Source organism: Porites lutea, chromosome 13, assembly GCF_958299795.1.
Source record: "Porites lutea chromosome 13, jaPorLute2.1, whole genome shotgun sequence".
In the NCBI taxonomy this organism is placed as follows: domain Eukaryota; kingdom Metazoa; phylum Cnidaria; class Anthozoa; order Scleractinia; family Poritidae; genus Porites; species Porites lutea.
In genome coordinates this window covers 19,623,651-19,638,087 of record NC_133213.1, presented here as the reverse complement: position 1 = coordinate 19,638,087, position 14,437 = coordinate 19,623,651, and the positions used below count along the sequence as shown (strand labels likewise).

The 14,437-nt window shown below is 37.6% G+C and overlaps 1 protein-coding gene across 1 annotated transcript; it reads left to right on the top strand.

The window, feature by feature from the left end:
* Positions 1-6,154: 6,154 nt before the first annotated feature.
* LOC140922509 (protein fem-1 homolog B-like) lies at positions 6,155-8,464 on the top strand. Its single transcript, XM_073372487.1, has one exon. It carries the CDS (start codon positions 6,252-6,254, stop codon positions 8,328-8,330), a length of 2,079 nt encoding a protein of 692 aa, XP_073228588.1. The 5' UTR covers positions 6,155-6,251; the 3' UTR covers positions 8,331-8,464.
* The last annotated feature ends 5,973 nt before the right edge of the window (positions 8,465-14,437 follow it).

The window sequence follows — 14,437 nt, the reverse complement described above, 5'->3', positions numbered from 1 at the left end:
CTGTTCTTCCACTGTTGTTATCAATGAACTATTATCTCTTTGACTTGACTGTTTAAGCGGCAATGATAAGGTTAGATTTGCAATTATAGCAGTGCTTAATTAGTCTTTAAAATATGTGATGTTTTTGCTAACGACTACTGTATCAACTTAGCATTCACCACTTGTCAGAATAGGTTTTGACTAGCCGCCTTCATTGCAAACCGCTTGAATTTCACGTAAAATGCAACACGACAACACCATTGACAGATGCCTTAATTAGGGGGCGACAGATGACTCATGAAGTAAATAATGTATCAGGCATTCTTTTTTCTTTTGATCACAGGTTAGAGAGGAAATGCCTTGATCTTTTATCACATTCTCTCAACACATGCTTAATTAAGGAAATGTATAGAGATCAGTTTGGAGAATTTGTATGTGGATTTAATCCTAAGGCTTAAAGGGTTAATGGCTGGTTACTCAGATTTCTAGGTATCATCGGCACCTGACTTAAGGCACTTCTAATGCCGCAAAATTATCACTGCATGTACAACAACAATACAAAGCATGCTGAGGTTATTAAATAACACTGTGCAAATTTTCTACTAGTGGTATTAATTATGCACTTTAATTAATGCATACTAATGAATTTCTCCAGTGTTTCGGGCACCACTCCCACATAAGGGATTCCAAGCTTTTTCACTGCCCTGGCACTAAGACACTTTAAGTCCAGGTTTCTTCTCTCAGAAAGAATCATGCGAGCTTCATCAGTTTCAGCCATATCCATGGGTGTTTTACCATCATTGTTGACAAAATCAATATGGGCACCACCATTAAACAAAACTTCCAAGATGTGAGGTAAAAAGTGGACACTGTCTTTCCTCATGACAGCTAAGTGAAGTGGAGTATCTCCACTGCTGTTGATGGAATTAACATTGACTCCTGCCTTCAACAGAAGCTTCATTGCATCGGTGTAGTGATCTATCACACACTTATGCAAAAGTGTATTTCCGTGAAGATCTCTAGGATTTAAGTTACAAACAGTCTTCAAAAATAGATGTGATACCCTTGAGACTTTACCATCTTCACCACAGTTTAACTTACTGACCATCAAAACAAGTTTCGTTAAATAATCATGCTCATGTTTTCCCACATAGCCATTATTACTATAAGCTCTTGGAAGAGAGGTCAATGCTGACCTGTTACACAAATTGGATTCTCCAGCAGTCAAAAGTGCACAAATAATTTCATTTGCATTATGACGAGCATGTTGAGCATAGTGAAGGGCTGTGTCACCATTTCGATCTTGTAGATCTACTTTTGCTTCAATTTGCTCAATAAGCAAAGTCACAAGTTTCAAGTCGCCACGCAGTGTCGCCTGCATCAGAAGGGTCTGGTCATGCTCTTTTCTTGCATTGACATCAGCTCCAATTTTAATCAGGGAACTCAAAATCTCAAATGCAGTTCCGTCAACACCACGCTTCACAGCATACTGAAGGCATGTTTGACCATATTTGTCATGAAGACCTACTTTAGCTCCCCTTTGAAGAAGATAGTTTATTGTTTCAACATTTTGACATTTACAAGCTAACATCAAAGGGGTGAGGTTGTCATCAGTACGCTGTGCATTAACATCTGCCCCATTATTAATCAAACAACTTACGGCATGGAAATGACAGATGTTTCCGAACTGAGAAAAATAGTGAAGGGCTGTATAACCTTTTTGGTCTTGTAAATTTGCATCAGCACCTTGATCACTAAGAAACGTTACTGCAGCGAGGTGGTTATATCGAGTGGCCATCATTAGCGGAGTGTAACCCTTGAAATTGGTGACTGCATTGATGTCAGCTCCATTTTTAGTCAAGCACCTTAGTATCTCAACATCTCCATTAACAGCAGCGACAAATAAAGGTGTGCAACCTCCGAATGAAACAGAGTGAAATGGATAAGCTTTAGAAACATAACTGAAATCTCCTCGACCTTCAATGTCTGCTCCAAACTTCAAAAGCACTTTCACACATTCAAGGTGTCCACTTTGAACAGCAACTATCAACGGTGTGACTGTGTAACCTTTGGTGTTTGTAATTGCATTCATATCAGCTCCACTGTCTAGCAGGCAGATTGAATACTTCCTCTCCTTTTTCCCCTCGTGCGTGCGTGCCACTTCGAAATTTTTCCCGTCGCCCTAAAAAAACCGGCGCATGATGAGCAGGTTAATCTATTTATTATGCACGGTGTCATCAAGCACCGCGGCCATATTACTGTAGAAGGGTGACCATCGGAGCAATGCTCATCTTTAAGTTGGAAAATGGACCTTAAATAGCCAGGTTTAGAGCCAGGGTTGACACGTAGTTCTATAGTAGTCGTGAATAGGACTGTTCTTGACAGTGACTGACGTTTTGACAACCGGTGCGGTAGTCATCTTCAGATTCAAGTTAGTTTTATCACGTCACTTGACGGGATTAAACTCTGGCCGGTTATTGACCTGATTGGTCAAGTCGCGATGTTATTGGTCGTCTGCTTAAGCCCTCCCACGTTGTATGAAAAAATAAAGACCTACAAGAGTAGTCTCCATAGCCTCCTCACTTCAATTCATCAGTCAACAAATCCCACCACCCCGGCCCTCAAACTTGGAAAAAGGTGTTTGAGCTTAGCTCCCGATAAAGAATATTTTTGGGATGAGTGAAGAGTTTGGGTTGACAAAGTGGTAGTATTGACATGAATTAGCGTCTAAAACAATTTTTACAATAACTTTGCGGGGCATTAAGGGGGGCATATGATAAAATATGGAATGGACTGGAGCAGGAGCCGATTACTTCGGCTCCTGGCTGGAGTAGTGGTAAAACATGCAGTGGAGTGATAAAACATGGAGTGATTAATAAAATAAAGTCAACTCTCTCTTAAGGTGAGCGAGCCAGTTCATAACAGTTGCATAACATTCAAAATATAAGGATTTGTATGGGAAAAACCTATCGTTTCTGTAACCTACGAAAATGAAAGGATTTCAATAAAAAAACAGCTTACCTTACTTAAAATGTGTGTTACGTCTCTCCTGTGTGGTCCACGGGCCGTTTTATGGGTTTTTATGTAAACGGTTTTCTCTCTATGTAAAAACCCATAAAACGGCCATAAATTGGCCCGTGGACCACACAGGAGAGACGTAACACACATTTTAAGTAAGGTAAGCTGTTTTTTATTGAAATCCGTTCATTTTCGTAGGTTACCGAAACGACAGGTTTTTTTCCCATACAAATCCTTATATTTTGAATGTTACGCAACAATGCCGATGCTCGCCGATGCTCATATTTCGAGCTTGGGCTACCTCCCGGTGGTTCAACCTTTACGCTAACGAGCAACCTTTCATGCATTGCCTCTATTTAATTTGCGAACGTTAATTTTACGCACGTACGCACGTAAAAAATTATGCAACACTGGAAATCAACTCTTACGCATTCTATCTTTTCGGTTTCGGCCGCGCGAAAATGAAACGAGAGAGTTACTCGCCCCATTTCTCACGAAGTCTGTGACACCTTGCTTCCTCTTTCTTTACTTTTTCCCGTGATATTCGGGAAATCAAAAATGTATGCCACTGCGGCGGGTGACTGAGGAAATTGAAGTGTCTAGGTCGTCTAGACCGCTGTTTGGCTAAGATCAAGTGTAGTAACAAGTGTAATTTTGTTTCTGACCTTTTCCAAAAAATATCCCTTGTAGAAATTCAGTACATTTAAAGTATACTTTATATAGGTTATAAACACTTTAAAAAGTATACTTCATTTGTACTTAAAGTATACTTTAAGTATACTTACCAGAAGTATACTTTAAGTACACAACTTTTCGACACCTAAAAAGTATACTTAAAGTATACTTAAATGAAAGTATACTTGAAGTATACTTAATGGGAAGTATACTTCAAGTATACTTAAAATATACTTAAAGTATACTCAATGCAATATGTTTATCAACCACTGAGACACATCAGACTTGGGTCAATTATATTGTAAAATCATTTATTGATATAACAAAAAAAACTACCCTTAACTTAAAGCAATACAAATGTACTAAGAAATTATAAAAAAATATACAGCAAATCTTGTTGGAAAAGGTTTCCACAACATAAAAATATAAATTTTCTATTCCTATCAAAGGAACTCACTGCATTTGATTACCATAATATATTATTCTTCTTGATTTTAGTAAAATTTTCATTGACAATGAGATCATTTCAAGGAAGGTGCATGTATATTAACAGGTTTCTTTCTGAACTTTCTTTAACTAACTTGTACTTAATAATTATTGCTTAGAACCATCACACAATATTCTTCTTAATTTTAGTAAATGTTTAATAGACAAGAATGATTAGATCAGGCCCAGGTTGTTCAAAAGCTGGATAGCTCTATCCACCGGATAAATCACTACCCAGCGGATACGTATTACGGGAAACAATTGCGTTATCCGCTGGATAGTGATTTATCCGTTGGATAGGGCTATCCAACGTTTGAACAACCGGGGCCTGTCCTCTTTGGCTACAAAGTAAATTTGTGCCATTACCTTATTAAAGAAATATGTCTACCTATTACATACAAAAACTGGAACGAAAAATGCGATCTAACGAAAACAAGACTTGGGTTTTATATTTTGAATTTACACTGCACTTTAGGCGAAGGAAACAAGCTTTCACTTTGTAAACCTTAAGGCTTAACTCGTGTGTAATCTGCAAATGACTCGCAAAGAAGAATCGATATATATTGAAACGACTGGAACCCATACATTTTTCACCCCAAAACTTACTTGTATCGTCAAAATTCAGTCATGGTGTACTTCTTTTGTTTTCTTTTCAAGTTCCACTCATATTGTAGTCAAATTGTGAAGATAAATTAAAAGCAATATTCCAAGCGAAATATCTTGAAGACACTCTCGGCAAAGCTCAACGAACGTTCCTTCGAATCTGTATCGCCCGCCAAAACCATATATGGAAGTTAGGTATGCTGTAAATGATTCATACATGACCGTATTAGGAAATCCACAAGATCCCGTATATGTTCCGACGGTACTGGAAGTCAGCGGTAATTCAACACCTTCATATATACTTTTCTTTCCTCGAACGTAAAGATGTCCGACAATGAGCGATGGTTTTGCTTCGAGTTCTCGTTGTATTTCTTAAGGTCCTCGTAAAAAGGGAGGTAAAACGACGCGGGCCTTAATTACATCCAGTATCTTTTACTGCCAAATGCAAAAATTCCACGAAAGACGTTAAAGGAATGACCAGAATGAAACTGTGCGACTTTGCCATTTCACCCAGGGATCGGCGGATGATCTTCTTACGAAGGAAGTCGACTGAACAGCTAATGTGTGCCCTGTGTATCTAGAAACCTCTTATATACTTCACCACTCTGAAGAAATCTTTACATGATCTCAACTGTGTCCTTAATAGAAGAAAACTGATTTGATCTGAATAGTATTTTGAAGTTAAATTATACTTAAAGCATACTTTTACTATACTTTTGTCTTGTAGTGATTTCAAGATCCGGACAAACCTTCTTAGATCCTCAGATCAGAATGTGTCTTTCAGTTTCAAAGTATACTTAAAGTACACTTTTCTCTACAAAACTATTTTTCACAAGCACTGAAGTTTGAAGAAGTATACTTAAAGTATACTGAAGTATTTGAAGTATAAATGAAGTACATTTGCCAAATATACTTCATTTATACCTTTTTTCTGGAAGTACAAACGAGGTATACTTCAAATGTACTTTTTTTCTGAGAAGTACATATAAAGTATACTTGAAGTATACTTATAGTATACTTAATTTCTACAAGGGATGGCACACAACAAACTTCCTCATTCCTCACCACGCACAAGGAAATATCCCGATGATCCAAAAACAGAGGTCCTGGAAGCTGCAATATGTGGAGATGCTGAGTTACTTAATGAAGTTCTTGGAGAGTTGAACAGTGCAGAGAGAATTTCGGTGCTAGCAGTTCATAAATGCCGGCAGCATTTCTTATTCTGGTCAGCTCTTGAAATAACACCGCTAATAGCTGCTGTGGAAAGTGAAAATCTAGATTGTTTGAAAGTACTTTTGAAGTACAAAGCAGACATAGAAGGACAAGGAGAGTTATGTTTTCTAAACTGCGGTAAATCATATTTTCATTGGCAACTATGTACACCTTTGTGTGTTGCTGCTGCTTATGGAAATCTTGATATTTTGAGTTTCTTGCTTGAAAATGGAGCTGATATCAATGCAGCCATAAGTACTACTGGTCTCACCCCGCTGATGCTCGCTGTTCAAAAGTATCACATCAACGCAGTAAACCATCTTCTTGAACAAGAGGCGGATGTAAACCTGCAAGAGAAAGCTGGTTATACAGCTCTGCACACCGCTGCTGCTTGTGGTAATTATAATGCCTTAAAGTCCTTAATTTATTATGGGGCTGATGTTAATGCACGGAACAGGTACAATCGTACTCCTTTGATGTTGGCTTGTCAGGTTGTTAATAAGGAAGCAATAGGCAACTTTATAAATGAGCATGATCTTGAAAAGATTCATGTTCGAAGATCACTGTGCCATTTTATATGTAGCAACCGCAACTCTTTTGATGCTGTAACTTTCCTTATTGATAAAGGGGCTGATGTAAACCTGCAAGACAATAATGGTCATTCAGCTTTGCACCATGCTGTAGCTGGTTGTTTTTATGTTAAATTTTCTTTTAAATGGTTGATTTTCAATGAGGCTTATGTCACCTCAGATGACTACTGCCCCTGTCGGTTGGTACCTTCCTGTCAAGATGATAATGTGAATGTAGTGGACTGTCTTCTTCAGAATGAAGCTAATATTGTGGATCTTCAAGACAAAGATGGTGACACAGCTCTTCACTTTGCTTGCAATTCTGATCATGCCTCACTTGAGATTTTGAGTTGTTTGATTGAAAACGGGGCCAATATCAATGCATGTACAGATTTTAAGATCACCCCTCTCATGATGGCAGTTAAAAATTGTCACAAACATGTAGTCTCTTTTCTAATTGAACATGGAGCTAATGTGGATCTTCAAGATGAAGATGGTGATACAGCTCTGCACTATATTGCATATCAAGAAAGCCGTGTGGACAAGACTGAAACTTTCTTGACACTCTCAACTGCTGGAGCATCATGTTTGTGTAAAAACAGTAAAGGATTAACACCCCTTCTTGTAGCCAGTGATCAAGGCCTTACAGAAGTGGTAGAGTCTTTAATCCAGCAACCTGAGATGACAAAAGAGCAAAGAATTGATGCTTTAGAGCTACTTGGAGCATCTCTTGCTCTTGAGGATGGAGTTGATGTTGAGGAAGGATTCGTATTCATCAAACGTGGCATGATAGAACGGTTTGTTGATCCTTCCAATCCTTTGTTGAAGTGCCAAATGGAACCTGTTGAAGCCTATCAGAATAGGAAAGAGAGTCAAACTCTTGAAGAGCTTGTTCAAGTTGAAGATGACGAAGATGCTGTAATCATGGAAAGCCTAGTTGTTAGAGAGAGAATCCTGGGAAGGAACAATGAAGATCTACTTGAACCAATTAGATTTATTGCTTCTTACTATGAAGATGATCAGCATGATTTCCCTACTTCTGCAAGGCTGTACAGACATGCAATGAAAATAGCCCAGCACTGCAGTCAGTCAGCTATGTGTGATTTAAGTAACATTACCAGTGTATTGGAAAACTGGTTGGAGAGCGATCTTCCCAAAGATGACGCATTTATTGAATTGCTTGACCAAACATTTATTGATCACAACCATGAGATTTTACAACGGAAATTGACAGAGAAACAAGAGCAGTCCCTGTTTGATTCTTTACTCGGACTTGTTAAAATGATGGGCCAGTTTAACTGTTGTGAAGAGGAAGAACCCTCCAATGCAGCAATTTTGTTGAAAACTATTTGTAGATTAAATCCTCGAGATGGTGACATGAATACATTGTTACATCAGGTTGTCAGATCTCACTGTGACAGTCCTTCACATTTATACCTTAAGGCAGTGAAGTTTCTTTTGAATGCAGGATTCAGTGCAAATTCCATCAACACCAAAGGGGAGACTCCACTTCACTTAGCTGTCACTTTATGTCCCAGAGATGAGAACATCCATCTTTTAACTGAAATGTTGGAGGTTTTGTTTAATGGAGGTGCTCATCATGATTATGTCAACAATGATGGTAAAACACCCATGGACGTGGCTGAAACTGATGAAGCTCGCATGATTCTTTCAGAGAGAAGAAAACTGGAGTTAAAGTGCATCAGTGCCAAAGCTGTAAAAAACTTTGGAATTCCTTATTTGGGGGTAGTACCCAAAACATTAGAGAAATACATTAGCATGCATTAAAAGGCTTAATTTATAAGGTAATTACAGCCAATTCTCTCTAAGACAAACACCTCTGGAACCGGCTCCAAAGTGTCCGTCTTAATGTCTGTGTTATAGAGAGTCAAATAAAGAGAGTAAAGAAATGTAGCGACCGACCCTGGGTGTCCATTTTACCGAGTATACGTCTTATGGAGGTGACGTCCGTTAAGAGAGAGTCGACTGTGTATAGCTAGAAAGATTGTATAATCTTAGCTGAGCGAGTTGATTTACATTTATCACTTTATCTTATCTATGTATCAATACTTTACAATTTTTGTTTGTACCTCATGAGCTTTCATTTTAATACTAATATGACAGTAAAATATAGGAGTAATATAATAAATATTTATTTTTAACCAAGGATGACGGGGGGGGGGGGACAAATAATTATATCCACCACCCCCCATCCCTTAATTAGGTGGGGGACCCCAGGTAGGTGAGGTACAGAGTAAGAGAAAAATTTTCTTATCCACTTGTCCCTCGAACAAGCACTATTATTTTTAAATTTGGTTGTCCATAACCCAAGAGTTCTTATCCAAAACGTTTCGCCAGGTTTCTAAGTCAAGTGGAGCTCATAAAAACAAATGAAATGGCCCCAGTATGGCAAAGTTGAATATTTATCTAGTTTATTTTTGTCAAGTATGAGGTTTGATTTTATGACTATAAGATTATTTTAAGTCTACTGTAATTTTACGTCAATTTTCAGATGTTTCCGTATTTTTTCTAGTTAAAAAATATGTGCTTGTCCCATGGACAAGTCAAGTCAAAGGTTTACATGTCCGAACTAAATTTGTACCTGTCCTGGACAATCGGACATAGGTTTTAGCACACCCTGGGGTAACCTGCTTAGGTGGGGTAACCCGCCTGTCCATATAATCTCTCATTATTTGATTACATTTACATGATATATGGGGTGACCATATAAGAGATTATGGACAGGTGGGTTAAAGCGGGTTACCTCACTTACCTGGGGTCCCCCACCTCCATGTAAACAGACCCTAAAATGAAACAAATTTACATATTAGAACCCCGTAACTACGCGATTTATTATGTAAACATTGATTTATGTCATCAGTATGGAATTCCGTCACTGAGGCTCAGATGTTCCTACTGGCGAAACATACCTAGCGGAGAAGAGCAAGGAGAAACAGTTGTATTCGCAGGCCAAGATTTCAGATCTGTACACTTATATACACCTCCACTGGCTCATTTTAGAATTTCAATTTATTTTATTTCATATCAGTTCATATGATATGACAAAAGTACTGATCGAGAAAATAGTTGGTAAGAAATTAATAGATGGATCAAAAGAGTGACATGGTCATACCTACCAACTTTTTTTAATTTATAGGCATGACATTTTCATCCAGAGAGTGCCAGGATTTTTCCTAGGCAGGGTCTGATAATATCCAAAGATACTAAAGGAAGTAGGAACAAGGTTTCTTGTTGTTGTTGTTGTATTGCATCCCAACCTCAACATCATTGGCTATTTTCCTTGGTTTTGCCATAGTCACTGTGGTGATATAGTGGAATGTTTTCTCTCTCTCTAAAGGGACTCCACTACCTGGGGGGGAGGGGGGGAGGTTAGGGTATATAAACCAGAGAGCTTGGGTCCAGAATACTGGTATCATTTTCCAGAAAACTAATCAACTGATTGAAGATTTTAGTCTAGACTAGGGAAACCGGGAATTTCACTCAAAAATATAAAAAAATCAGATTGGTTTTGTTTTGGCTGGACTGTGCTAGTGACCTAAGTAGTTTCTGGAAAGCAACTACTCTGGGATAGGTGGGGATTTGGGGAGTTTTGTCTTAAGTTTATAAGGTAGCAAAATTTACTTGAACTAACTCTGGTATATTACTTTGATGCTGTCTGTCAAGGTGACCAGTACCATAAATTATCAAGTTTTGTAGTTTAGTACCCTGAGGGGTACTGCCAAAATAGCCTACATGTATAAGGGGAGGCTCCACCGAAAAGGGGTACTCTTTTCAGGCTTCAGGTATGTGAAAGGTAAGGCCGGGTTTTACAGATGGAAGATACCGTATTTACTCTAATAGATGCCTCCCCCGAATAGATGCCGCATCTACGGTGGCATTTATTTGGGGAAATAATGATTTATAATAATTATTAACGAAAAGTCTATTTCAAGTTTAAACCAGCAATGGAAATTTATTTTCTTTTAGAACATTTTTTAGTTCAAAGTGACTGTACTTTTTCGCTCTTGTGTTAAGTTCTCTTTCAAAAATTTTTGCAACGCGTAATTCTGCTGTTAATGCAGAGATTTGTTATTGTTACCTAGTAAAAAAGTTACCATATGTAGTACGATATTTAGTACTGAATAAAGTGATTTTTGAATAAACGCCGCAGCTGGATCGCGAAAAATGAAATAAACGCTGCGGCGTCTATTCAAGTAAATACGGTAATGGTTGTGAAAAAGACAGGAAACTTTCTAGATCAGTGATTAAAACAGTTAAGAGGGATGCTGCAGCAGTGTTCTACACACGTATGTGGAAGGGGTACCATTTGCTAACAAAAGGCATATATGAAAGGGGTTCCTTTCATGTCAAAATTGTAAATATATTAAAAAGGGTAAGGGATTGGACCTTGGGATGAAGCCTTCCAGTATAAAATTTCGTTCAGAACCCCCCTGGGGATAGCAATAGACAGTAATCATTTGAAAGCATCAAACAACCTTAGTAGTAATTATAGTAATTATTCCTAATATTGCACTCAAGTTTGGGAAATTTTCTCCAAATCTTCCAAGGAGCAACCCCCTATGTTAACATTCTTAGAGCTGAGAATGGTACAGAAAAAAAATATATTTCTATTATTAATAAATCATTAAATTAAACTAAAAGCCCGCTCACACCAAAGCTTAAACATGTTTAAAAGCTCTTTAATTAAGTAGAATAAATTAAACATGGCTTAAAATAGTTACCTTCTAAAACTGCTTAATGACTAATTGGGTTGATTGCAAATTACCAAACAGATATTGAATGTTATTTGAATACTCAGCAGCACAGCAGTTTTCTGTGTCTGTTTCCCATACAAAATGACCCGGTTTAATTAGCCTTAATCACTAAAAGCCAGTGAGTTGCGATAATTTAGAAAAACATATTTTTTCATCAATTCCTCTTGGCTTCTTTGAACTGGTTTTTTCCTAAATAGCATAAGAATGGCTAAAACTGAGTTCCAACAAAAAGGGCATTAATTTTTCCAACTAATCAGCTGTAATAAAACAGCTTTTGTTTTGTTTTTTTGCACATGTGTGCAAGCCAAAATTTGGATTTTTTTGCAAATCTATTTCCATCTTTCTCTCTCACTCTCTTTTTTTTTCTTTGCCTTTCTTCTTTATAAGCAGTTTTGAGTCACCCACTTTATCATCTTTCTTTTGCATGGAATTGTGGCTGGCTCATTTTGTTTAATTTTGCCAATTACTCGCCCTCTGCAGTATCAATGAAACTTAATTAAAGTAAGCAAAGAAATTACATGTAAATGACAAAATCAGAGATCCAAGACAAACAAATAAAAATTATGTCTCCTGAGCATTATTTTTGAAGTTGCAAGCAGCAGGGATCAACTTTGAAAAACTGTTAGGCTGAACAGTTTTCAAAAACCCTAATTTCAATCTTTTTCAGTCTTCTTCAGTTTTGCCCATCCGTGGCATCTGTTGTTTCTGTTATGTTATTTTAACCTTCCTTTAAAGTTTTACGTGGTAGTTTTTATGTTTCTCTTAATTTAACAGGCATTTTGTAATTTTCTAATTATTAATTGGCTGAATTTCGTGACACAGCTCCTTTAAACTAAAGGCTGAGCTGAGTGGCGGTCCAGGAAGCTAAGGAAAATACACATTGTTCCATGATGGAAGAAAAACAACTAAAGCAGTTGTCAAAGGCTTCAACATGTTTAGTTAGTGTGAATGGGGCATAACTTAATAAAGTTTAAACTTCTGTTTTGAAAGATTGACATGTATTGAGTCAAAGTAAAACTAATTACGCAAAACTGAACAGAGGTCTACAAACTGTAAAAAACTGTTACGGTGGAACCAGGTTACAGACCTGCCAACTCTCACGGTTCTGCCGTGAGTCTCACGATTTTTTGTCATTTCTCACGGTCTCACGACAAGGCTCCTCAATCTCACGGGTTTTGGGAAAAATCATTCTGAAATGATTTAACTTGTTGAATCAAAATAAAAATGGGAAATTAACGAAGAACGCTTGTGCCATAAAGTGAAAAACTAATAAAGAAGAACACTGTTCTTACTTTTTTGTAGCCAGCTGTGATTTTCGCTTGTGTTCAATAAACTTAATCGTTTTTCTTCGCGTCTGTCCGCCATTTTGAAAGGGGAGTAGGCCCTGGGAACGAGGTCTAATTCCCAGGCGTCTCCCATGTTGAGTTTCCCAGTGGTCCCAGGGAACGCAAATAAAACATTTAAATAAACTGTTAATGACTTTCCTCGATGGAAAAGGGGCTTGTTTAATCTTGATCGGGAAAAGAAACAGAATCTCACTATTTTTTATAGAATCTCCAGATTTTTTTTCATGGGTCTCCAGATTTTCCTTTATCAGGGGTTGGCAGGTCTGCAGGTTAATACAGACACCAAAGGGACAACAGACAACTGTCTAGCCATATATAAGTGCCTGTATTATCCGGCGACTCAGCCAGGCAAAAACAGGACAGCTAGTACTTTTGATAGCTTACACCTGCCATTTCTGTCAGGTTTTCAGTGGTAAAATATTCAGTTAAAGACAGTGCATGCTGCAGAAAGGAAGTCTGTGCATAAAGCGGGGTTGACGACAATGTACGAGTCAGAGTTTGTATGTCACTCGTGATACAGAAAAGTGTCCATGGTATTGTCTTATTAACCTATGTCCAAATTGTTCATTATTCCATATTATTATTCATTCAAACTATTTCCCCGATTCTGATTGGCTAAAATTAAAGCACACGTTTAATTCACCATAACCAGTTACTGATGACCAAATTTGGAAGAATTTTAAATTTGAAGACCTGGAGACGAAGTTGAGTTGTTTTGGTTGTGAACTTGAAAAATGATGGACATTTCACTCGATCGTTTCGAGACTTAGAACTAGGTGAAAAAATAGCTAAAAACATGGCAAGAACAGCAAGAAAAAAAATTGAAGGGCGACATCTGCTATTTGGAGAATATTTGCGGAGCTGAACAACACTAAACGTGCACTATCAAGGATGAATTTAACATCGATGGATTGATGGAGGTAAGCATGTTTTAGCCATGTGTTTAAAATAGGAATTATTTTGAATGAATAATAAAACAATTATTAAATTCGGCTTTCGTATCATATGAAGAATTATGGAGTTCTCGGAGGGTGTTATCCGCCTCGGCCACACCCTCCTTGATCTCCACAATTCTTCATAAGATACTCAGCCTCATTCATTAATCGTTAATTCAAAGTCAGTTTTAGAGAAAATATAAGTATGACCTTCTTGTCAAGACAAACGAAAAAGCCTGTTATACACGGGTGTCTGTATTAAGCAGGTGCATGCAGTAGAGTGGGGTTCCAATGTAGGTAACCAAATGAAGTGGCCACTTGAATTATGGATGAATTTTGCATGACACAGCTCCTTTAAGAGCTCATCAAACATCTTATAACTTATTCTTATTTTAACTTAATTGTTTTAAAACTCATTATAGGCAAACCTATAAACAGCATAAAGCCAATACTGGTTGGTTGTAAATAACATTTTCTATAAAACATGTACAACAAGAACATAATCTGATTTATATACAGTGCTCAAAATCAGCAGTCGCCTGGTCATCTGAGACGACTAGAACAAGGTGACCAGAAAGTTTAGCGGGCATCCAGTTTTTGGCAAAATTAAAAGCCTGGTACCCTAAGGAAAAAATAGTGGACAGCCAGCCAAATCAGCACGTACGGAATGGCACCCAATTTACTTGACAGTTTTCTATTGTTAATTTGCCGCAGCTGAGCGTTTTCCCGATTTTCGAATATCCCAAGCTTTTACAAAATACTTACAGGTAGTGAAAATAAATTTAAGAGACGACATCACAAACATGTAGGAGATGGAGATCCGAGATGCCATAAATTTG

Bases quoted from the DNA above. Each gene is read 5' to 3' on its own strand.
- LOC140922509 (XM_073372487.1), top strand. From the start codon at position 6,252: ATGCTCGCTGTTCAAAAGTATCACATCAACGCAGTAAACCATCTTCTT.